Raw genomic sequence first — 26,583 nt, forward strand, 5'->3', positions numbered from 1 at the left:
AACAGACCTGGGGCACCAGGAGAGATGGGAGGACTTTCTTAGCAACAAACATTTTCATGTTTAGCAACAAGTTTTACTGGGTTTTTGCATTACTTAACCTTAATGATTGGGAAGCCCCATGTGTCTTACTACCTTTTCATTGCCATCACAAGGTGCTTCCCAAGTTGAAAGATGGTTTTGCTTTTGCTCCAAAAGCACAAAAAATGCAGCCATGCCTAGGGAGTGCTCAATGCTCCCTACATTGATCCAAGGTGAAGATCAAGGATGCTTCCTCAACACAGTTTTAATCTCAGCTCCAAAAATAAGGTTCAGCTTCCCTGAATTAACACTTCTAGCATGGAAATACTTGCATTTCAGTAAGTGGACACAGCAACTTGGTGTCCTTTCTTTACCAACCCTGCAGCATGGTCCCTACAGCCTCATGGTGCTGAGCACATCAGGCTGTTCATATTCTGCACCCATCTGTCCCACCTTGCCCATGTAAGATTGCAAATGCAGAGGCTTTTCCCCTTCATATATTAACATTCTTAGCATATTAATCAACCTCATTTAGCCACTTGGCTTTTGCATCATGCAAAAAAGAATAAAAGGCAGGCTTTCTTAGCACAGCAAAGGGCTCCTCTGTGGCAAAAGTTTCTTATAAACAGCTTAATAAAATGTGATCAATTGCCTAGTGCACAGTATCTGTGTCCAAGGGAGAGGATAAGAAACTCTGGGGGGAACAAAGTGCCAGACTGAGAGAGAAACAAGGAACTACACACCTTCCCAGCCATGAACTCACCAAAGGTTTTTTCCCCTCTGAATTTTTGCAAGATATGCATGTGCCACGTATTGCTGAGCCTTGCATCTGCTGGAAGGATCAGAAATTAATACCCAAGAACTTCAGTGATGTCAGGCATTTTCTTTTTTAATGTGACCATAAAGTGGCAAAGGCTGTCAGCAGCACTGGCAGTAACCTAACAAAAAAATGTTGATGTTGCCGGGATACCGAGTTCCGCTCCAGTCTGGGACTTGCCTGCACGTCTGTGTTTGACAGCAGCAGCTCCTTGGGATTTTAGTTTTCCTTTAATATTCTGAGACCCATGAAAATAACTCTCCTTATTCAGATCCCTCCTCCTCTCTCCTCCCCCACTTTCTGGCTCTGTAAAATGCAAACTAATTCCTCGACTGTAGTAAAGCCATAAATAAGGAGCTGTAAAAATATTTTTCTAGCCTTCTTTTTCCAAGATTCATGTTTTCAGTTATATAAGCACTTTATAAAATAGCATGGGGAAAGAATATGAAAATCTGTTTATGTGATTAAGATTTGGCTCCTTTACTGTGGCTCAATGATAGCATTTTATATTTTGAATTTGCCACTGCTGTGGTTCGTTCAGCCATCTCTCCATGACCTCCAAAGCAGAGGGCAGCAAGATTTAACATTGCTTTTCATGGAGTGCTTACAGCAGATCATTACTGGTGGCTATCCATGGAATCTTGGGAAAAAAAAGAGCACTATTAAGTACCTGCTAATTTTTCATTACAGTGAGTGGATTCCAGATTTTCACTGATGGCAAAAATCCAGCTGCTCTGAAGGGAAGCAGATTTTCCCCAGTCTCTCCCCTCACTGCTGCCCTGCTCCCAACCTGACTTCTGCTTTAGTTTTTGAAGAAACAGTTCTAGATGCCACTTAGTGAAGTGCTGTAGTATTTTATTATCTTTTATGGTAAAGCATTTGGAAGGACTTGAGAGAGCTTCAGGCAGAAACAGGACCAGAGGGCCTATACAAAATGCAGCAGAAAACTCCTCTTCCTGGCAGCACAATTACAGAGAACTAAAAAAGCCACTACAGACCATTTTTCCAGTCTGGTCCCTGACATGGTTCCCAAGTGAAGAAAGATGCAGAGTTGTCCCAGTGCTCCACAGCATCAGAATGCAGCACCCTGCAGGGTTGTTTTCCAAAGGAAATGACATGCTGTTGGGATACTTTCTCTAGTGCCCCTTGTTTTATTTATTTAATAGTGTCACAGGCTTTGAATATGCAATCAGCCCACCCTCAACAATTCCCTCCCAGACATCAGTGTCCCATTCCCATAGAGCCCCTCTGCACTGGGGAATGACTGGATTTAGCAAATGGCATAGTCTCCTGCTCCTTGATATTGCTCTTCCAAAAAAAAAAAAAAAAAAAAAAAAAATCCACATATCATAACACTAAAGATGATAGAGTCACTTCAAGAGAGGAAATAGGGCTTGAACACAAGAACATGTACCACAACCCCCTAACTCCTTCCAGCTGATGCCAAATACAATGCAGTGAATATTTGAGGTTATGTGACCATAATTCTGTTTCCCCTCTCCCTGCAGCAAGAGCAGATGAGATTTTGGACATCGTGCTCCCTTCAGCAGCTCTCTGGGGAGAAGACAGCACCTTTCTGTCATGTCACTCCCAGCCCTGCAATTTAACCACTGGAAATTACCAGGAAAAACTATTGACATTGTCAAAAAAATAGATAGAAAACATAAAGCAGAAATAAGCCCTTAAAAATACCATGGCTCTTCAACTTTCAGACTGGAATGGACAAAGTGATAGGGAGTGGAAAGAAAGGTGATGACAGGCTGGCCTGCTTTGAGGTGATGCCTTTTGCTGTTGTCTTTCTGAAGCCTCTTGTGGTTTGGAACTGTAAAAACACTTGGATGGTCTGAAAATCCAAAAGCTGGTAGCTTCTGGCTGCTCCAAACCAAGCTCCAGCCACTCTGCCTCAAAGCTCATCCCAAACTGAGTGGTCAGTTTAACAGCAGTGTGACTGCATCATTAGCTTGTTGGACATTAATGTGATTTAATTGCAATGACATGCTTGAACAAAGCTCCTGCCAAGAAACTGCACTTGGAGAAAGAGCTGACCTAAGGCCAGGTTCCCAAGGGTTTTCACTCCCTCCTCTAATCTGTGACCTTCCAGTACTGCCAAAATTCTCCTGGGTCATTGAGGTGGCTGAAGTCACCCAAATCTCCCCCAGTCCCTGCCACATCCACAGGTACCAAGGTTTCTTGCTCTGAATTCCACCCCCTCTGATGGCCATGTGCTCCTCCAGCACAATCCAGAGTAATCACCAGCCTTGAGCTCTCACTGGGGCTTACTCTGTAAAGAAAAAAAATAATCTAAGACCATCTCTCTTCATCACCCCTAACCTCTGTAGTTAAAGGAAAAAGGGAAAAATCACCATGAGACTAGGAGCAAAAACCATCCTGATGACACCTCCATTGCACAGAATCTCCACACCACCACCCTTGAATCCAGGGGGTGGATCTTGGCTTTCAGGGTTTCTCTGACTGTGTGGGTGTGTGCTACTATGTTACAAGGAGATGCTCCACTTAACACACAGAAATAAGACAGAATAATATTTTTTTTTTTCTTTGCCCCAGTGGTCTGGATAATACATGCATATAAATGCACTTCTGTTAAGTAAAATTGAAGGAATTATAGCCCATCAGAAAGGAATACCCAAGTGATGGCTATTAATTAATTTCAGTAATGAAATTGAGAAAAATGCTAAATCCCAGCTTCTTTCTTGGTCTTTCTTTCTACAACAAAGACAACCAGGGAAAAAGAAAAATGCTCCTAACTACCACAGTGGAGTCTGTATCAGCTACCCCATAGCCATAGCTTTATCATTTCTCTAAGTTCAGAATACATATTCCCACCCATCTTTCCTTACTGCTAGTAAGAATCTGCTGGTAATCCAAATTTTTTCTGCTGACTGGGCATCTGATTCAACAAAATCTAGACAGCTGTACAAACTGGTTTGTCCTAATCCCCAAAATTTTCTTGAGAGCTTTCTGCAAAACTGCCAGCTAACACAGAAGGTGTCAGATTGGCAATAATCCTCATTACTATTTACGTTTTTAAGAAGGGAAGGGTCATTATCAGGCTTTTGCCAGTGAGAGTGCTGTTGATTGCATCAGCACTGAGGAATTTCCTCTGGCTTTGAAGGGCAAAACCCAACTCTTAGATGTCCACACAGGAAGATATTCCTTACTGCTCACCACCTTCATAGGGGTGACTAGCAAATATTGCTAAAACTAGCAAAAAACTTTTTTTAAAATTTGTTTTGGTTTGGTTTTTAGCTAAGAGGGTCTTTTATTTTCCTAAGCCAACGGGCTTAGGTGTCTCAGCAAGGCACCCAATGTGGAAAATGTTCCACTGTGCTCAAAGCCCAGGGGTCAAATCTTCCTCTGTGTCACTCTGCAAACACGAGATGTAGTAGATCAGATGTGCTTAAATACACCCAATACAGCAGAATTTTCATGGGCAGAAGCCACATTTTAATTAGTGTTGCTGGAAGGAGAAATGCTTTCTTCTAAAAGATTAAAAAAAATCAGTTAACCACTCATCTAAATGTTCTCATCAATTCATTTTTGAAGTTCACTCTCCTGAACAAGTTGAGGCCAGTGCTGCATTGCAGCACCTCTGTGGATGCCTCTGATGCCAAAATGCCATTTTTTGTACCTGGCTACATGTTTCAGCTGCTGTTTGTTCTTCTTGTTTTTCAGGAATCCTCCAAGATAGACCTAACTTAGCCAAGCTTAACACTTCCCTAGCAAAGCCTATCTTTTAGAGATTGCCCAGAGAGATGGTAGATGCCTCATCCCTGGAAACATTCCAGGTTAGGTTGGATGGGGTTGCACTTCATGACCCCCATATGATGAAGTTGCACTTCATGACCCTTAAAGGACCCTTCCAACCTAAGCCATTATATAATTCTATTATTTTCCAAAAACACAGAGGTGGCAGACATTTAATAGAGACACAGAATAAATAACATGGGTGCAATTTGCCACTTGTAGGTACTCTTATTTCAGTATTAAGCATTAGTTCATGTGCAATTCTTTCACCTCCTCCCCAAAGTCTTGAGCTCTGTAGGATTTAGACAAAGGGGTTTTTTTATTTTGTGTGGTTTTAAGCCAGTTTTGGCCTCTGACTGCCTGGCACTATGGGGGGCATGTCAGCCTGCAAGAGGAATTGGAGCAATCCCATAACTGCAAACAGCATCATCCTGCTGGAGTTACAGCTCCAGCTGCCAAACAAAGTTTGCTCACCACTGAACAGCTCCGTGGAAGGACAAAGAAGATGAGGAGCTATGGAAACCTTACACTGAGGTTAAGCAAACAAATCTGACACCAACCCTTCTGCCCAGCTCAGGCAGGTGATGAAGCAGATGCATGCACAGTGTCCCTGAAACAAACCACTCAGGATTCCCAAATAACACCACGTGTTGAAGATCAGGAGATGAATGAATGGCTGATGCTCACATCCCTTTCCCCACAGAAACAAATTGCATGAGAGCTCATGTACTTTTCAATGCAATTAAATGTCTATCATGATATTGAGGGCCATACCCTGACCTGAGGGCTATAGAAAACCTTCCTGAGACCAGAAGAGGAGAAGTTGGCTTCCTGAAGAGCTGCTGAAATTATTATTGTTTCACATGGCGGAGGGAGGCTTTGAGCCCCCCCTGTTTGAATGGGTTTAGAAGCAACAAAATAAAAAAAAGAAGGCATAATGAAAGGTATTTAGCATCCTCAAAACCTAAACCAACACATAGCCAGGCAGGCAAGGCAAGCCCAGCCTCTCCATCCAGGAGGAGCAGAGGAATGGACACAGGAGGGCACCTGGGTCTCACAGTCACAGAGGAGCTCCCAGGGAGATGCAGTTTGGGTTCATCACTGTCTGGTGTCCCTTCCCACAGACACTTGTCCCCAAACCTACACGTGGCTTTCCACATTGCATTTCAGGCTCTGAAGCAGCAGGAGATGCTGCAAGAAGCAAACTACAAAGAAGCCCTGCTGCAAACCACTGCAGTTGTCTACCAATAAAATGGGATTATAGGAATCCTGAGGCCTGAAAATAATTTAACAAGGAAATTCGGGTGTTTTGATGTCTAACCATCAAAGAAGCTGAATATTTGTTATGCAGATCAAGTACACACAGATCAATATTTTTCCATAACCTAAGATAAGAATTTATTAAAGATGGAGAAGAACTCTGGGTGAACTGTGACAGAAACAAATATAGCAAAAAACCCATGATGAAAGAAAATGTTTCCTTAAAAAGAAATCCAAACAAACCAATAAAAAAAAAAACCAACCCCCAAACAATCCACCATTAGGAAAAAAAAACAATAAAAAAAACCCCAAGTAAACCACTAAGCAGAACAGAAAAACACAACCAAACAAACCTCCCCCCCAAAAAAAACAAACAAACAAAAAAAAACTCCACAAAACCCAAATAAAACCCAAAACAGACAAACAAAAAACTAAAATAAGAATGATCCTATATAGGTTACATTAAACAATAAGTGCCACATGCTAGAAGCAGCCAACCCTGATGGGAGATGTGGGCAGGGAGTTTATTGATCCATCCTAGAGATCTGAGGCACAGGGACCTTTGGAGCTCATTGCTGGCTCAGTGGTTTTTGGATTGTCATAAATCATTTAAGTTTTGACATTTGGACCTTGCCAGCAATGCTCTGTAGATGTGCTGGTTTAGCTGTTTAGCTGGATAACAAATTCTCACATCCAGAAAGTGGACTAAAGAGAAACAGCCTGGGGAGAACACCAGTAAGAATATTGCTTGTAGTATACAGGTGACTCTACAGACTAAAATCTTCTCTTCATAAAAGTCTCTATTCAAGACATTACTCTCAAAATTACATTTACTACCACATTTTTCCTTATCACAGCTTCACACTGTACTCACCATGAATTCTTATATCACTGCCCCATCCTTTGCACTTTAATTTGTAGAGCTAGAAATCCTAGCTCTAAATTCAATCTAAAAAGTGACATATTTGTTCTCCTTTGCTTTGACAAAGGAAATGTGATCTCACTGTACTCAGATAAAGAGCAGTATAGAAGGACACAGCTCCACAGAGATTCAAGAGCATGGGAATTATATCAGGGATGTCAATGTAACCTTGGTTTTCCACTTCTGTCAAACTGCAAGTACCAAAGGATTTTTGCCAGATCTCCTAATCTTAATCCAGCCTTGTATTTATTTGATTTATTATGGTGATGGGGAAAACCAGATCCTAAACATGGTATCATGAACAGCTTTATACTAGAAGAGATCTGTGCTTTTACACATCTCCTCTGCCCAGTGAAAATCAAGGTGCCATTTAAATTTGTTGTAGATGACAAAAGGGCCAATGACAAGTCCCTAGCTGGATGTTCATTAGACAAGTTGCTGTAAGGTGCTCCAGTAACTGACCCAATTAGAATGGATGCTTCAAGCTCCCCTTGCCCCACTCCTGGCTCTGCCAGTGACTGCTGGAAGTGAGACTGCACTGGAGCAGATGCTGGAAGCTCATGTGAGAGTTTATAGCAGCTCAGCTGCCAGATTGCAGTGCCTGCCCATCTCTACTTACACAAATGGATTGCTAGAAATAGGAGAAACCTGCAAACCTATGGAAAAACCATAGGTGGTTGGTGGTCAAGGGGAAAACAAAATAAACAACTGAAAGCAGGGAACAAATTGTATCATCCACGCAGCCAAGCAGCAGAATCTGTGTGAAGTCTTTAAAATCCCCTCAGTCTAATGATTGCTTATCACCAGGGCTCACCTTCAGGACATCCTTTCACAGCCCCAAAGGCTGCAGAAGGCAAAAGCTCATTTTTGCCAAGCCTGAAAATTGAGACATGAGGGCGATCAACACCTCACCCTGTTGACTCTCACAATTCACAGATCTACCACTATTATTATGGCTTCATTTGCTTTCTAAAATCAATGTTTTCATTCAGTCCCAGCTCAGTCAAAATTGACACTGATCCAGCAAGGACTACAAAAGAATTACAGGCTGCTGGGTTGACCCTGGGATTTAACCATGCTTAAAATACTACTCATGCTCTATTCCCTAAACTATGCATTCTGCTGCCTTGTGGTCAGGTTCTTTCATTCCATATTTTTCTAGATCAGAAAGCTGATTGATTCAACACTTATCAAGTTTATTCAGCCCATTTTCGAGGCATTCACCCCGGACTTTATCCGAGAAGATGAGAAACCATGATATCTATAAAGCTTGGATCTGATACCCTGAATGATTAATAATACTTCAGACTCCAACCACATACAAAAAGAGCTCAGATGCACAATGCATTTTCAATAGGATCAAATCAAGTATTCACTGAGATTCAGATAAAAAAAATGTACTTCACATCAAGTGAACAAACCTACTAAAATAAACAAGATTTCTCCAGCACTTTAAATATTTGACACCTAAACACCTTTGAAAATCTGCTCTTAAATGTATTCCTGGATTTTAAAAATACAGTTTTAATTTAAAAAAAAAAAAACAACCCACAACCACACACACCTCCTCCCCCCACATATTTATTTCCAAATGATTTCCTGCAATTAGACAGCTGGAGGCTTCAAAACACTCTCTTTAGCTTTACTGTTACTTAAAATACTACCCAGGGGGGAGCAAAGTCACCTACACATGAGCACTGCCCTGCAGACCTCTCTTATCAAAGGACCCAAAGACAACAAGCAGTGAAAGGTCACCAGGATTCAATCAACCTTTGGAGATGCTCAAACTGCAGTTTCCATTTCCCCTGCATGCCAGCAGCAGCCTCTGAAGGAGCATAATTAAAAGGAAGGTCTTGTCTGTATGTCACAAGAAATAATAACTTGGTTGTTGTTTTACAGTCTGATCATTTATAGCAAGTTCCATAGTTAAAACCCCAGGAAAGAGAGAGAAGATGGGAATTAATCTGGTTGCAGGTCTGTCCCATACCCTGCAGATGAAAGATAAGAGACTGAAAAACTTCCTTTTTGTTTTGCATCTACAGCATTAGCACCTTGAAGATGGTCTGGAAAGCCCTTCTTGCCTAGAAAGAGTGGTGAAAGAACAAAAAAGCATTCTGAATACACTCCATCTCTGCAGATAACACTGACCCAGGGAAACTAAGGTGATATGGGAAGTGCATTAAAAGGTATCTCCAAATAAACAAAGATCACATTTTAACCAGAAAAATCATCTGCTGTTGATAGCATATATCAGGAGCTGGTGGGAGAAATGGTCCTGAACATGGCAGATCTCTGGCCATGCAAAGCTGTTTGCAGCACCCACTCAGCCACAGCCAGGCTGACACATATGGTCTGCAAAAAGCCATTTTTCTACTGTAGATGAGACCAAAATGAAGAGTGTCAGTCCCCCTGTCTGCCTCAGAGGGCAAAGCAAGCTTGAAAGATTAAGATGAGATATTTTGCACAGCAGTACTGGAAAACAAGGCAAGATGAATGGCTCTGCTCCTTTCCTGGGTTTTATATGATGGTGGTGGAAAAGCCTTCACCACACCTTCACTTTCAAGGTGAACCTGGACAGAGCAGCCCCATTGCTCCTCAATCTGTTCCCCTCGTCCTGCATGGGGAGTGGAACCACAGCCAGAAATCAAAGCTCCCCCATAGCCTTTTCCTCTGGCATCCCTCCTGCCTGCCTGTTCAGAAGGCAGAAGAACTGTGAACACAGATGAAAAAATGAAGATTGAAGTGGCCTCAGATCCCCAGCATCCTGATGCAGGCAATCACTGATGGTTCTCCACAGTCGTGGTCCAAAGGCTGGGAGGGTCCAGGATTATGGGACAAATTTATAGACTTAGCAAAGGACAAAACAAAACAACAACAGCAACAACAACAACAACAACAACAAAACAGACTCCAGCAGCTGGCACAAGGGAGGACAGGAGTGTTGCAGGAAGGCATTTGTGAAGAGTGGGAAATGGCTTGAGCCAACAGAATATGAAACGGCCACATCCTGCTGCTGACCCTCCACAAGAATCTGCCTTGAGCTAAATTGGCTGCAAATTGCTACCTAAATGTCACAGATTCGCATTGAAATTTAATGGAAATTAATTGTGGTTTAAACCTTGAAGAAAACCTTGAGCACACATCAGCCACAGTCAGGAGGCCTCCGAGTCAGGAGAGCCAAATGTGGCAAACCCTGCAGGGTTTTCCTCATTTCTTCCCTGAGGTGTTTGGAATGAGAGCTACTTGCTCCATCTATGGGTAAAAACTAGTACAGTCAGAAGCTTTTCTTACCGAGCACCTGGTCTAACCACAAAATGTTCTACCAGAAAAATGAATAAAATAGATTATAACCTTTCTGTATTGCATTTGGTAGTCTTCTAAAAAAAATTACTGTCTGGTCCTTTATTACCAGAACACCAGAAGTCCTCCTGTGGATTATTTGAGGCATTAGAGTTAATAGTATAGAATTTCAGAAGGAGTAAAACTACTAAGAGAAGGCAGAAAATGAAAGCTTTTGTTTTGTTGTTTCAATGTTGAAAAATATTTCCTTTCTTGAATACAGAGCAAATTCACTGTGATTCAAATGTGAGCATTAGATTCAAGAAATTTGAAAGGTGCCGAATTTTTTATTTGAAGTTTTGTAAACAACCTTTAATCCAGAGCTAAATTTAACTTTTTATCCTATCCACCGCAACCCAAAACTTTAGGTCAATGGAAAACTTTTAATTTATTTCCTTTGCTATTAAACCTGGCAGCATCACTAATGTGTCATGAGTACTGCTGTTACTTCAGCTCATGTTTTTGTAAGGGGAAGCAGGACTGAAAAATGCCTTGCTGTTCTCATCCCCATGGAAGAAGCTTCATTTTAATGACTTAAATTTCATAAAACATGTACTTTTAATAAAATATAGAGGGTACATGATTAAAGCCTGTCTCCTCTAGCAAAATAAAGCTTTGAATCACCTCAGTTTGCTTTACTGAGAGTAGATTTGTGCCACTTCTACATTGTCTTAGCATCATACCAGCTCACATAAACTTGTACACAAAAGGACTTGCATTGCAGCCAAGACTTAGTGATGCACCAGTTCCCAAGTTGCTCCTGTGAGATCAGTCCATTCAGTTTTGAGCAAACCAGAAACAAACTAGGAAGCAGTTCCACAACATCAGTTTTGAAGTCACTTTTCACAGCACCTCAGACCTCAACTTGTACCTCTTCACTCACTGTTTGTTCCTTTTGTCCCTGAAAAACATCTGATATTAGGGTTAATATAAAATGCCTCAAGTCACATCTAGGAATCAGTGTCAGCTCTTTCACAGCTCCTTAACCTCACCCTAATTTACTAATTTTTTTATATTCATTTAAAACAAGTACTCAGTGTTCCACAGCTGCTCATGTGCCCATGCTGATGGGTAAAATCAGGTCCTGAACCTCTCCTAGAATCAAGTGTCCAGAAGGCACCTGGCTGCAGGAGGTGTAAGGTGGGCAGCACCTGTGGGACTACACCTATCAAGCTCCATAGTGTGGATTAGCAAATCATCTCCACCACCTCAAAGCCCAGATTAATTTATCCCAAATCCATATTCAGATGTCAATTACTGGTCTAATAGTGCCGTGGATAGAAATTATCAGACAAGAAGAAATTAAACAGCTGGGAATTAAATTTCAAAGCACTTCTACCAAAACCCAACATACAAAGAGTTGTCTTGGACTTTTCTGTGGTGAATTTTCAAGACCAAAGGGATGCATCAGTGGCTAAGAAAACACCTTACCCCCCAAAAAAAGTCTCTGTAGAGCCTCTGAACAGGAGGGTGGGTTGTACCATGTGGATTTGTTGCCTTTTCAAAGGTGGGACACTGGATGTGAAGCCCCCATCAGCGGTTTAGTGTTTCAGAGCTCTACTTGCAAAATACCTGAAGTGGCTGGCAGCCAAGTACACACTATGGAAAGATATTTTTCCTTTCCAAGAAAATCTTTTGTCAGATCAGAGCCATGAGGTCATGACCAGACAATGAACTGGAGAAACCAAAGGGAAAAGACAAAGATGAGCTTTTGGTTATTGCCAAACCCAGTGATACAATATTCAAGCTGAGCAAGAGCTTTAAACTCTCAGCCTCAAGTGGAAAATGCTTTCAGCCTCACATCTGCAAATCACCCTCTGTTTTAATATTGCCCTACCCCAACCATTAATGCCCCTCCTAAATTGTGTATATTCAACAGGAAAAATAAATTAGCTGGGAAAAGAGCAACCACATGGGAAAGACAGCACTGTGAATACCACACATAGCCTTCAAAATGAAAACAAGCTAGCAAGAAGTTGCTTCCAAGAAAAACAAGGAATATGCAGAGTAACAGGTTAGTCTGTGTTTTGAACAACGTGTGGGAGGAGGAAGTGGAGGGAAGATGGGGTAATGTTATTTAAAACAAAGACTGCATATACTTCCCCCACATACTGCTCCATGATGATAGGGAAAGGATAGCACAGGATCATTTCAGGTAAACCAGGGGACAAAAAAAAACCCAAGCCCTGTGAACCTTTATCTGTCTTTTTTTATTATTATTATTTGTTGATTTATTGCTGATTGCCTGGATAAAATACAGATGTGCTAAGAAAAGGCTCCAGTCCACAGTTTCCCAGAAAAGCAGAGGCTGGAAGAGACCTCTGGAGGTCTCTGTTCCAACACCTTCTCAAAGCAGGGCTTCAGATTTAGATCAGGGTACTCAGTCTTGTCCTGTCAACTTATTAAAATCTTTAAGGACAGTAATTTCACAACCACTCTGGGGCCCAGCTATGATGCTGTGTCACCTCCATCAAGAATATTTTTCTTAAACCTGTCTGGAGTTTCCCTCACTGCCTCCTGTTCTTTTGTCAGGCATCCCTGACATGCCCAGCGCTGCCTTTTTCATAACTCCATCAGGTAACAGAAGACAACAAAAAATATCTCCTCCTTCACCCTACAGCACATGCCCCAGCCCCTCACCAATATAATGGCCTTTTGCTGCACCAGTACATCCCTATCTGCCTTGTTCTGGGGAGCCCAGACCTGGACCCAGCCCTGCAGCAGTGCTGAGCAGAGGGAGAAGACCTTGACCTGCTGACAATGCTCCTCCTAGTGCTGGGCAGCACACAGATAATTTTCATTTTAATAGCATTAACCCTGTGCCTGCTGTTAAGGCAAACAAGCACATCAAGTCCACCTGATTTTAATGCACTCAGTTTCAGAACTGATAAAGCAACCTAAGTGTCATTCACTTTTAACACAGGTATCCCAAGCTGTTTGAGAAAATGGGATTTTAATCACGCAGGCTGCGACAATTCTGAGCAGTGAAGCATTTATGCACCTTCAAAATGTGGAGCCTTGTGCTGGTTTAGCTCTTCTTGGAGCTCTTCAGAGCAGAATCTGTGCAAAGCTCTAAGATACATGGCTGGAGGAGTCTGAGAAGTCTTGTCACTCAGTAAATGCTGTTCAAGCCACAGATACTTTGTTTTCAGTTGGACATAACCAATTAACTTAGTGTTTTGTAATACATAAGGTTATTCTTTTTTTTTCTAAGAGCAGAATGAAAAAGGTTTGCTCATGAAAAACTACATAATACAATAGTAATACTAACCCATACATTTCCTGAAGTCCTGAAAAGGTTTTGTTAAATAAAATTTAATCAAATTTATTTAAATTCAGTAAAATGTAAGAATGTAATTCACTACAGATAGCTGTTTAGCATGGTAGTGAAGGATACGTATCATCATTGTCTGTAAGAGAGATAAGTGATGTGAAAGCTCATGGTAAGGAATGTTCTGTTTTGCAAAAAGCTGCAGAATGGGAAGAGTTATTGGTTTAAACACCAATTTCGATCATCACCCCCTTTCCAAGAGGTTGTCCTACCTGCATGATGATCAAAAACTAAAACCACCCAAGTCCAGCACAATTCCTGCAGCCCTCTCTGGAGCAGCAGGGTCATGGGTATCTTCTGTTAGTTCAAAAATAGCATGGCCCCTTTCCAAGCCTGTTCCTGCAACAGTGATGTGACCTTATCAAAAGGATTTTGCTGACTGCTGCAAGATTCCTTTATTTAATATTCTGATGTACCTAGCTAGGAATTGAATGGTGATGTTTGCTTGGATAATTTGATTATAAAAAGTCACAAGATGACTTTGCTATGCAGTGTACATCGCTGCTACTCAGGGACCAGAGAGCCCTTTTCTGTGTACTCAAGCATCAGCATACTGCCCATGCAGTGTTTAAATCTATGTGGGCTCATAAAATTAATTCAAATGGACTTTGTTGTCAGGCTTGAAAAAGAGGGGAGCATAAAAAGTATATTTGAACTTTAAGCAGAGGACAGATGTCCTTGAACACAAATTATGCATGGAGTCTGATTGGAGACTATCTGGAGTCCTTCTGAGACACTGACTCTCCTACTTTCAGTCTCCTGAAGGTGTTTTAGAGAGAGAAGGGGACTGGAAAAGATGCCATTTCAGTTAAGCTGCAGCTTCTACTAAGAAAATAAAGAAAAATCCTGTATGGGTTTGTAAAGATGTATTCTTGTGCTTTGTGATTAAAACCAACTTTTAAAGGGAAATTCTGATTCTGAAAACTATCAATACATTGCAGGAAACATATAGCCAGACATATATATGAATTACTAATTCTGTACCTACACTGTCACAGCATACTTGATAAAAATTCATCATTGAGTTATTTCTTCTACTCACAGAAGGAAAATCTGCTGTTGTCTGACAATCCAGCACCCCCGTGGCATGGTATTATTTCACTCTTTCCCCTGTCATTCTGTCCTATTCCTACAGCTATAAATCCATTGGGTAGACCAGGCCAGGTTTGCAGACCAGCACTGGGAACCCTTATTCAACAAGCCAGCTTCAAAATCAAAGCCTTTTCCCAATTCTGGCAATTTTTGAGTCCTAGTGGTGTGTAAATCCATGGGTTGCTGAAGAGGTGAAATCTGTGCCTGATACAAAGCAGACAAGTGTTCTCAACCACACAGGACAACAATGCCTTTCATAATCTGGCAGACAAGCTCAAACACTCCCTTAGTGATCATTTGGTTTGAAACACATATTTACTTCCATCCAGTCAAGCTCTCTTCTTGCCCCCTCCCACTCCTCAAACAGAGAAAAAAAAAACCTATCAGTTGAAAAAGAGCTGGAATTTGCTATGGACTCTACAGAAATGAGTGTCTCTTTCCTCCTGAGATGGAGGATGAATTTCTGTGCCCAATTCCATCAGCAACCCCATAAACTCCTTGGGCTGTTCTCAAGCCCTGGCACTTATTTTCAACTGGCCTCAATGGAACACCCAGAAAACTCCCACGAATGTGGACACAGGACTTCTAAGCAAAGCTCTTAGGCATGATTTCCCTCCTCAGCCCTACGTAGGTGTCCGTGGCTCCCCAGGGATCATCCCCTGATGGCCAGCATGTCAGAAATCCAAAACATTTGGTCAGTGAAAGCAATGACAAACAATTAGCACATGCCCCATCTGCACTTACTTCACTACCGCAGGTAAAGAATGGGCCAAGCCCAGAGGTACCGTGTATCTTCCTGAAATAACATGAGGAATTTCTTACTTTTTCTTGATCTGGAGAAAAACTTGATGCCCCCAGGAGAGGTAGACGGGTTAGAATTGGGGGAGGACTCTTTGGAGGAGGACCTGAAGATCCCACTGAAGCTCATTCGGCGTGGGGAGCGTGGGGGAGACTCCTGGTAAGGGAAAGGGAAAACTGTTTTGGGGGAGCCAGGGCTGTGTTTGGATCTCACAGGGGCAGAAACAGGGCTGGAGGGTCGGTTCTGGAGCCCTTTTGAGAAAAGGCTTTTTGAAGGGCTGGCAGCAGAGTAGCTTTCTTCCACCTGAGGAGGAGAGAAAAAGGAAGAAAAAGAACAAGTCAGTTCAGCTGGAGCCATGGGGATCTCTGAACTTGTCTCAACACAATCAACCCCTCTTCATTCAGCTGCTGGATTATCCAGACCTCACCTTCCCCAGGACCTGCCTGCACTGACATGCAGCTGCTTGTGTGCCACCTCCCTGGGCTCCATGCTGTCCTCTGCTCTTAAAGACACTGAATTTCACAAAAATTTCAACCTATGTGCGTGCATTTCATTATCACACATACAATACAGGATTTTCTCTACTGGTTTTATTTGCCACACATCCCTCTTCCTTCCTCAAACGACCGAGACGTGATTAGCAATGAATTTATTTAGGGCAAAGTCTTCCTCCCAGATTTAAGCACCCATCTGCAGTACTTAAATCTCCATCACACGATGTGATGCAGGACAGTGCACAAGTTCCTAAGTGCCTCACAATTTTCTACACCACCAGCCACAGCCACAGCCATGGGATTGCAACTCCATCTCCAACATAAAGGAATCATTTTAGACTGACTACATTCCTGCTAATTTCCCTGGCTTCAAGCTTGGGTATGATCTTTCTAACAGCTGTATCTCTTTTGGGACCTGTGCTGGCTTTGCAACTGGTGTGAATAGAACACAGCACTGCACTGTGCAGGCTTGCCCAGCAAGGGGGGATAAAAATCCAGAAAAACAAACAAACCGAGAAAAAAGGAGCAAAGATGAAATTATTTCCACATACAATTAACAGAAGCTGACCCAAAACCTCTGTGGTATTTGTCTGTGCCTGAGCTATACACAGAGTTTATTTCCTTCTGGATGCACGAAGTGCTTGGGTGGGTATGAGGCTGCTTTTTTAGCAAGAGGCATTTGGCATGAATGAAGGGTTCTGTTCCTGGCAAGAGGCAGCAGTGAGTTTTCAGGTCTCCAAGGAACATGTAAGCAAAGGTCAAGGTGGATGTGCCCATGGGCATGTGCTGCTGATTTTCAAGCCTCTTGCATGCCTGCTCCTCTCTTCCCAATTATGCAAAACAAGTGGGGAGGTAGGGAGCAGATTGCAACTTCTGCTGGCAAAAATGCCACGTATGCCTGAGATGTGGCAGTCTGGTTAGGTAGGAGTTGTTGCCAGTAATTTTAGGGAAAAATAACATCTTGGATTTGAATGACTTAGATGAAAGAAGAGATGAAATAAAGAGATAAAATAAAGCCTCCTATGTCCTCTTTCAAGTCAGTAAAGGACTTGTGTATAGAAAACCAGCTAAAAATGGTCAGCTGAGCTTAAAACACATCCACAATAAATTCCCTTTTCAAAATAATAACTTGTAGAAATATGCATGAGCAGCATGGTGGCCAAGCAGCTGTTCTCTCCACACAGGATCTCACTTTTTTGTTATCCTTTCTGTGTCCTGCACATTCACTTTGGATCAGCTCCTTTTTCCACCTGGGACAGAACAGACCTAGAACAGGTCCTGCTCTGTGGGAGCTGCAGTGGGCTGGCAGAGAGTCTGTTCCTCAGGGGAAGGTTTCCAGCCTCAAAAGCCCTTGGTCTGGGAGATGGTCACTAACAGGATGGGTCACTGGGAGGGTCATGGAGCCAGGCTGGCACAGCCCTGAACAGTTGATGAATTCTGCTTTGTGCTCTGCTGTGCCCCACGAAGATGTCTGACAAGGGGCACAACCACTTTTTATACCTGCACACTAATTTTTGTCAGCATGACAAAAAAAAAATCTCAAAAGTATAACTGCCCTTTTGCTGGTGAGTTAAGGAAGCAGTTGCCCTCAAAGAGAATTTTTTGGAAAGGATAAATCAATTCTAACTGAGGCACCAAACATTCTGTCAGTATCCATCAGAGAAGAAGCCAGTAGTGTTTCATCCTTCATGCAACGGTCTGAGCCTCAGGTTTCCCTCCCAGGTCTGTCATGGATTCTTGAAAGCTCATTTCATATTTCTCATCTATTCTGCTTTGAGGATCAGATCTCCTTTATTCCCATTCTAAGTTCTCAGTCACACAGCCCATCTCTTGGTGACTACTTATGAAGAACAATGGAGCCCAATCCCCTGCCTGAGACCTGGAATTATAACTATGCTATAACTATGTTAATAAATAGCACTTTAGTCATGGATAAATAGCCCCAAAGTGGTACCTTTTCATAAAAGTTCATTGATTTCACTAAAGTATAAATCATCTGAGACTACCTGTATGTCCACAGCTACACAGTCTAGGAAACTAACTAGCCCATTGGCACCTTCTTTTGCACTGCAATTTAAAGAAGTCTGTTGCCACAACTGCCACCTGCAAGTGGGAAGTAAGAATATTTCCATTCCACTTTAAAAACAACACAAATCTGCCACTACTGCTGTAATTTAGGACTGTTTCTAGGACAGTAATTTCATTATAATTTTTCCTGAAGTGACAAGCCATGACATTTGTCAAGTTAAGAGAAGGACATCGTTCTGGTGTTACCCTCAATATTTCATGTTATCTTTTTTGCATGCTTGTTTAGTTTCAACAACACACTTTCAAAAGCCTATGGCACCCTCAGATGCTAGAGCAACTCTAGAAATGTAAAATGTCAAGCAACAACTTGCAGAAAACATCACTATTCCCTTGAATGCACCAGTAGGAAAGGATAGCATATTGTTTTTAAAATCTGAAGCAGAAGCAGAGGGATGTTTTTTATTTATTACAAGCACAATCAGTTGCTTTCTCTCCATCATGCCAGGTAGATGAATTAGTTAATTGGCAGAGCACCAGGGTCAGGCTGCTAAATGCACATGTGCATGCTACTTAATTAAAGGAAATTACTACATCAAATATTTCCCCAGCCTCTCCACATGCTAATTATACAGAGGTTACACCCACCATCACAGTGATTTTGCTTTTGGAATTTCAAGAGGATTATTTTCTTAGAACATTATTTGGGGCTAGTGGATTGCACGTTCTAAAAGATGATGAGGTGCTTCTCTGAGTAAAATCAGCAGCAACAACTGTTACCACAGTGTACATAAAAGTCACAAGACATTATTAATTTTCATGCTTCAGCTGGGAATGAGGAAGACTCTGCTGTGGAATAAACCCCTATGCAGACTCTCTGTGATGACTCTGGCAGTGGTGTTAGAGGGAGATCACACAGTGTGATGGATCATCAGCTTCATGCTTTTTGGACCATTTTCTGACACTATGATAGGCAAGTGGGCACGAAACTCTGATGAGTGCTTTGGAAAGATAAATATTCCTCCAGTTGAGCTGTAGCAGCACAAAAAAGTATTGCACCCATCTTTTTTACATTAATAACCCTTGTGCATCAGTTTGTGTTGGCCCAGCACACCTGAAATAAATGTACATGGTTTGACCCTGACCAGGTCATTGACCTTTTGAAGACAAGGAATCCAAATACACAATGCAAGTACAATAAAAAACCAGTGTGCAAATAAGCTCTAGTCAAACACATTGAAAAATTCCTCAAAGCATGCAGACTGTTCACCTAATCAAAAAAACAACCAAACAACAAATAACAAACAAATAACCAACAAGTCATCCCCTGTGCTGACTTTATGAATAGAACATATGAGATCTTTGATCTCTCTGCCCAAACTTGGACACCCCATAAATCTTAAAAATGGTTATGTTGGAGAGGAATGTCAGCTTCTGACTGTGTCTGTAGAGGGACAGGGCTACATCAGCAGGTCAGTAATAGTGCCCATCCAACCCTGCCCTCAGGGTACAGCAAAGTGCTCCCTGGTGAGGTGAAGCAATTGAGCAGAGCCCCAAGCTATGGTAGATTTGTTTTTCCTAGCAACTGACTTTACTTGCTCAAGGCTACACCTGTTACATTGCACAGCACTGTGTAAAAATATCCCAAAATGATGTAAGATTTTGTAGTTCAGAGCACAAAAGGATCCTCAGCTGGGGACCGGGGAGAGACCCTGCTTTGCTGTATATAACAACTGATCTTAGGAAAGCTCCTAAAATACATCCAGAATTGGCCACTCTTGAAAATAAAGCAAAATAAGAAGACATGTCTAACGTGCTTGGCACCAAGCAGACTTAGTAAATTTTTTGAATGAAAGTAAAGTGATAGCTTGGCATTTGCCTGTAGCTGGCCTGATGATTGCATCCTGCAAGCTGTCCCTGTTATTTCACCTGCATGTGGGAATCCTTCTCTTCCTAATCTCTTCTTCCTTTCTCCTAGCCACCACATTAAGGGCTCAAAGCCATGCTCAGTGGACCACCACACCTGCACCTTCATTTTCAACAGATGACAAAACCCCAACATAAACCACTACCAGTTCCAGATCATCCCATACCAGTGCCTGAAACACCTGGACAAAAGCTCAAACCATTAAGCAGTTGTCCCCTGATCATTCCCCATCTGATGAGGATGCTGTCAGCACAAGCCAAGGACACTCCCAGGCTGCATGTGGCCAACCTGCACTACTGAGCATGAGAGTCTGGCTCTGCAACAGCACTGTGCCCATGTCCTTCATCTCTGGACCAAGAGTAGAGCCTCTGACTGCTTTTATTTGCAGCTACTTAGAGAGTTCTGATAACTGGTTTGATGTCCAAGCAGAGACAAGTGAGGAGTAGTATTCCTTGAGGGGTCAGCCCTGGGAGCAGTGCTGTTTAACATCTTTGTTGGAGACATGGACAAGGGAATTGAGGGCACCCTCAGCAAGGTTCCTGATGACACCAAGCTGGGTGGGGTGGCTGACACACTGGAGGGAAGGGATGCCATCCCCAGAGATCTTGACAGCCTTGAGAGGAGGGCCCATGCCAACCTCATGAAGTTCTGCAAGGGCAAGTGCAAAGTCCTGCACATGGGTTGGAGCAACCCCAGGCACAAGTACAGGTTGGGTGGAGAATGGATTGAGAAGAGCCCTGAGGAAAAGGACTTCAGGGTGCAGGTTGATGAGAAGCTCAAGACGAGCTGTCAAGATCTGCTTGCAGCCAACAGAAAGCCAAGAGTATCCTGGGCTGCATCAAAAGAAGTGTGGCCAGGAATTCAAGCAAGATGATTCTCCCCCTCTACTAGATTGAAGCACATTGTATTTAACCATTTCCATATAACAACTCCCAGCCCAATGCACTAAGAGACCAAACTATTCATGCTTAACCACAAACAAGTCTCATCATCCACACACCATCTATCTTAGTCCTGCCTCTTCTCACCTACAGAACAAAATTTCACTGTCTGGTTGTTTTCTTTCCCATGCTTTGTATTGAAAATACGATCCCTCATGTTTTACCAAATAAAGTCCTCTCCAAGAAGCAATTTCTGCTCCCAACTGAGAATTTAAGGACCACTTAACTGCAGAGAGGAGAAATGTCCTGCCAGAGTGACATGGCCAGAAAAAATGGATGAGCTGTGCTGAGAAGACTCTGACCACAGAGATTGTGTCAGTGCTGGAGAAACCCAGCACCTCTGGTGTTCCTGCTGCAGCATCTCTTTACAGCCATCTCCTCTGCTCCTTTGCCAAGGTGCTCCAGCAATGGGACCTTTCTTGGGCACACATCCTTCCTCAGAAGATACACTCCCTAAAAACTCTCTGGATCTGTTTTGGAAGATTTTAGATTAATTTTTCAGAACAGTCTGAAAACAAACCATGTCTGAACTTAAGCTAAACTGCCTTTCAATAGGTTCTGAATTTAAGTGGAAGTTATTAAATGCTCCTGAGCTCTGCTGCTTTTTCTCAAACTCCAAAGAGTTAGGATAATTGAGTTCTGTCTGCTTTTAAAACAGTGAATTATTTGGCCTTTATTTTGCCTCTTCACTTAAAAAAGTTTGGAAGACAAGTAACAGAAAAGGAATTTCCTCCCACCCCCCTTGACAGGGACAGTAAACACAATTAGAGACAATACACCAGATAGAAGTCTGCACTTGTTTCCTGCCCTTTCACTGAATCTCAATAAAAAAAGCCCCTTGATAAAGTTAATTGGATGATTCTCTCATTCTGCTGGAATAAAAGAGCTCACAGAAACAGAAGAGCTGACTTCATTAGACTGAAAGGTAATGAAGGACTTACTCTTCCAGGCACCATGTGGTCACATTCACCATCATTAGTTCCTTTGGTTCTGCATGAGCAGTGACAATTGAGATGACAACGTATTTTACAAGATCAGAGATGTCACTTCCCAAGACTAAAGTACAATGACACTTCCCCAAATTAAAATACAATAGGATGCAGCAGGCTGCTCTGGCAGGCTCTGCATTGCTGTATGGAGGGTTGGGCTTAGGCTTCCAGCAGCAAACAGGGCTGCTTGAAGGCAGAAGCAGGCTTGAGGAAAGGTGAAAGTAGGCTTGGATCTTGGTCCACTTCCTATCCCTTAACTGCATTTATTTCAAAGCAGTGAACTGGAAAAGCCAGGCACACAGCAGGGCTGTATCTGGCACACGTTTTCTTCCCCTCGGGCTCACTGCATCCACAGCAGATGCCCCATGCCAAGGCTCCAGCAGCATCCAGGTCATGCTCCCCATCCTCACTGCTTATCAATGAATGAAAAACTAGAAGATTGGAGAAAAATAAAATGAAAACTAAAGGAGATTTATTTTTTATCCAATGAAAGGGTTGGACTTGATGATCTCTGAGGTCCCTTCCAACCCAGCCAATTCTATGATTCTATGAAAGGTGATGTGGGGGGTGGGTAAAAAAATGGCATAATTTTTCTTCTCCTCCCTGTTGAATGGTTGTTCATGCAGTTCCCATGAGTCACTGGATAAAGGAAAAACAGTGCTGGGACCAGAAGCAGGACAAAGTGCTCCTTGGAGTCCTTCATACTGGAGTGACTCCTCAGATGTTTTCCTAGTTCATCAAGGCTTTCCTGCATTACTGATGGCAGACCTGGGAGTCAGTTGTAACAAAACCTCTACTTTTCACTCTATTTGTGTGTACATCCAAAACCCAAACTAATCTGTTAATCACCATGTCACATTCAGAAGCCATGTACAGCTGATTATCTACAACTATTCTTAAAATCTAATCAAAGTGTTGCGAAAGACTTTCCAAGTGTAAATTGTGCACTATTTGCTCCTAGGTTTAACCACAACAATTTGGCCAAATAGGCTGTTTGTTTGCAAAATACATTTTGAGTGATTAAGGTCATTCTGCATTGGAGTTTCCAACTCAGAATTTACCACTCTCTTCCTCCATTTCTGTACAAATTACAAATTGTATCAGTAATGAGTCGGAATTTCTTGCCACTGATACAGTGCAGCAACAGAATGTTTTTTCTGTCTAGAAACAAAATTTTCCACTGATAAGTCTCAATTTATTTTATCAGCCAGTTTTTTATTTAATAGGCTCCATGTTTATTCAGTATCATTCCAGTCTCTTAGATCAAAACGTCCTCTGGTACTTTTATATATATATTACACTGATACTACAACATTTTCAAAGTTATAATTAATTTAAAACCCCACATTTGTTCAACAAGAACTGTTGACCATCAAATTCTAACACAAATGAGTCTATTTTATGGCATCACTATCTATCTGACATTAGATATTTCATTGTTTTGCCCAGAATTAATGTTAGACTGGCAAACCTGTAAATTATCCTAATTGCAAACATTGTAAATATTAACACAGTGATCGCTTTTTTTGAAGTCTTTTGGAAATTCATCTCTGGTCCAAGATTTATTTGAAATCAGCACTAGTCATAGAAAGCTCTGCCAATATATTCAAGGGTGTTTTATCAGAGTTGTTTGGATTTAATTTTAAAATATCCAGATTTAGCATATTCTGCTTTAAATGCACTTCAGTCATCATCACAGTCACCATTTTCATCAAAGATAAACATCTCACCAGCTTTCTCCCCATGTAGGGAAGAGAACTTCAAATGCACACTTATTTTCCAAGCTTTCTATTATATTTTACTGACAATCCTATTATTTCCATAAAGGAATGGATCAATATTATTCTCCAAACTTGTCTTCCTCCTCTTCCCTCCTCCATCTATAATTTGCTGGCTGCCTCCCTCTGGATAATTCTATTCTTGCTTCATTTTATTCCCTCCAATCATTCACAATCCTGGGCTTTCAGCTTAACTTAGTCCTTTCCTGTAATTTCCACACCTCTCCTTTAACTTACATTTTAGATGAAGGATTTATAAGCATTCAAGGTTGTAGGCAACAGGTGGCAGGACCTGCCGAGTAATGAGCTCAGTCGGTGCTCAGCTTCACCTGTGCCCAGTTAGGGCTGGCCCAAGTGCGCATGATCAAAGATCAAGGGCCAATAAAAGGTGGGGCTTGAGACTGGCAAGGGGCTCACTCTGAAGCAGGTTCGCAGCCGTGCTGGTTCGTGGCCAGTCCTCTACCGATCCTGTCCTCACTCTGAGCTTACCATCGCCTCGAAGTTCTTCTCCTGCAACATCTGGTGGAGAATGCGGGCATAGACTCTCGCCTAAGCCCTCCTCTCCGAACGAACTTCCCATCTTTCTCCTGCAACACAAGGTTAAGACCTCTAAAACTGATGGATCCATTTGAGTGCAGAGGGGTACTCAGTCCTGCCACACTGCACCACAATTATTTTCTGAATTATTCTCCACATCATCATTCACCCCAGGGAACTACAGACCTCACCTCTGTGCCTGGCAAGATCACGACAACTCTGAACAGGCACATGGACAAAAGGGAGATGATTGGTGACACCCAACATGGCAAATCCCACCTGGCAAATTCACTGTCCTATGATGGGATTACAGCATTGGTGAATGAGAGAAGAAAGAGCTGATGTCACCTGTCTGGACTTGTGCAAAGCATTTGACACTGCCCTGAATGCCATCCTTGCCTCTATTGGAGAGACATGGACTTGACAGATGAACCATTCAGTGGATAAGGAATTGGCTGGCTGGTTGTAATCAAATAGCTCAGCAGCTCAATGTCCAAGCAGAGACAAGTGAGGAGTGGTATTCCTTGAGGGGTCAGCCCTGGGAGCAGTGCTGTTTAACATCTTTGTTGGAGACAAGGACAAGGGAATTGAGGGCACCCCCAGCAAGGTTCCTGATGACACCAAGCTGGGTGGGGTGGCTGACACACTGGAGGGAAGGGATGCCATCCCCAGAGATCTTGACAGCCTTGAGAGGAGGGCCCATGCCAACCTCATGAAGTTCTGCAAGGGCAAGTGCAAAGTCCTGCACATGGGTTGGAGCAACCCCAGGCACAAGTACAGGTTGGGTGGAGAATGGATTGAGAAGAGCCCTGAGGAAAAGGACTTCAGGGTGCTGGTTGATGAGAAGCTCAAGACGAGCTGGCAAGATCTGCTTCCAGCCAACAGAAAGCCAAGAGTATCCTGGGCTGCATCAAAAGAAGTGTGTCCAGGTCAAGTGAGGTCATTCTCTCCCTCTGCACCATTCTCATGAGATGCTCCCTGTGGTGCTGTGCCCAGTTCTGGAGCCCCCAAGACAAGGAGAATATGGACCTCTTGAAGCAAGTCCAGAGGAGGGTCACAAAGATGATCAGAGGGCTTTATAGCAGACTTACAGTACCTGAAAGAGACCTACAAGAAAGCTGGAGAGGGACTTTGCACATGGGCAGGTAGTGATAGGATAAGGGGGAGTAATTATAACTCAAAGAGGGAGATTGGATTTGACATCAGGAAAATGTTCTACTCTACAAGTTTGGTGGGACACTGGCACAGGCTGCACAAAAGAGTTGTGGATGCCCCATCCCTGGAAGCATTCAAGGCCAGGTTGGATGGGGCTTTGAGCAGCCCGGCCTAATGGGAGGTGTCCCTGTTCATGCAGTGGGGTTGGAAATAGATACCTGTTCCCTGACTGAGGAAATCCAGTGTATTCAATTGCTTCTCAGCTCCTGGTTATCTTTGTCTATACTGCTTTATTTATCATCTAAGAAGGATTCAAGCAATTTCTGAAGAGTCCTAGCTTTGAGCATGGAGAAGTCAACAATACCAGTTGTTTTAGTCAAAGCTACCAGCACAACCATTAAGGCACTCTGTCAGGCAAGAGAAGGGCCAAAATATCTGCCACAGGCACAAGAGCTCACTTTTTCCATCACATCACCAAAAACTTCTACACAGGTGTCTTCAGAATATTATACTGTCCAAGGAAGATGAAAAGGATTCCTATCTCCTTCCTGCTGTCGGCCATAAATGAAAGAAGAGTACATAATTTGTAATAGTAGACATTTTAATGAGAAGTGATTAAGGCTAAACTTCAGGAAATGTGTGTCACATTCCCACAGCTGCCAAAAAAATTACCTGTGAACCTGAAAAAATAATTCTGCACTTGAGTTTCCTCTCTAGGTAATTGGAGGATTGTTGTCTCACAGGGGCCAAGAGACACTTGCATGGTAAAGTGCTGAGGATCTCTGTGAAAAATGTTAATTGAGTTTCTAAAAGTCTTTCACAAAAAAAAAGGAGAATTAAATAAATGGTAGACTGTGAGCTACTCTTGTTTATTTTGATCATAACCTAGGTTACAGAGGAGTTAAGTGCAGGAAGAGAGATATCCCTGATAAATTGCCAGTCTCCAACAGGACAGGTGAATGAGGCCACACTACTGATGAAATACTGACTTTTAATATACAAATTTATACACCACACTGTGATTTCAAACTGGAACAAAGAACAACCATCTCACATGAAAGTGAACAGCAACCTGGGAACTTCTTTATGTAGCACCAACAAGGACTGGCACATGTTTTGTTAGAATTAAATAAAGTATTGTGGTCTGACGCCTGCCATCATTCACGAGCAGCAAAGATTCCACCCTTTACATTGAGGAAAATTGTATTTAGGATGAGATGAGTGGCAGTGGATTATGCTGGTTGATCTCTTTCTTATGAGAGTTTGGTCACTGATGGTTTCTTCTTTGTTGCATGTACTGAACAGAGCTCCAAGTATGATGTTAGAAAAAAAAAATCTGTCTTATATCTCAATCAAAAACTTCTGTTAAAAAAGCAATTTCAGATGCTAAGCCC

At 42.4% G+C, this 26,583-nt stretch overlaps 1 protein-coding gene across 5 annotated transcripts in view; it reads right to left on the reverse strand.

Annotated features, from left to right (window-relative positions):
• The window catches only part of PRKAG2 (protein kinase AMP-activated non-catalytic subunit gamma 2), a 223,134-nt gene that overhangs the window by 125,574 nt on the left and 70,977 nt on the right, over positions 1-26,583 (reverse strand). For 3 of the 5 annotated variants that reach the window (XM_071734667.1, XM_071734669.1, XM_071734668.1), the window contains one exon: positions 15,367-15,646. In XM_071734667.1, the coding sequence (XP_071590768.1) occupies positions 15,367-15,646 (280 nt within the window). Of the gene's footprint in view, positions 1-15,288; positions 15,647-26,583 lie in introns of those variants that run through there. The other 2 variants (XM_071734674.1, XM_071734672.1) reach the window with 1 other exon arrangement.

The sequence above is a fragment of the Heliangelus exortis genome, chromosome 2 (genome assembly GCF_036169615.1).
Source record: "Heliangelus exortis chromosome 2, bHelExo1.hap1, whole genome shotgun sequence".
Lineage (NCBI taxonomy): Eukaryota > Metazoa > Chordata > Aves > Apodiformes > Trochilidae > Heliangelus > Heliangelus exortis.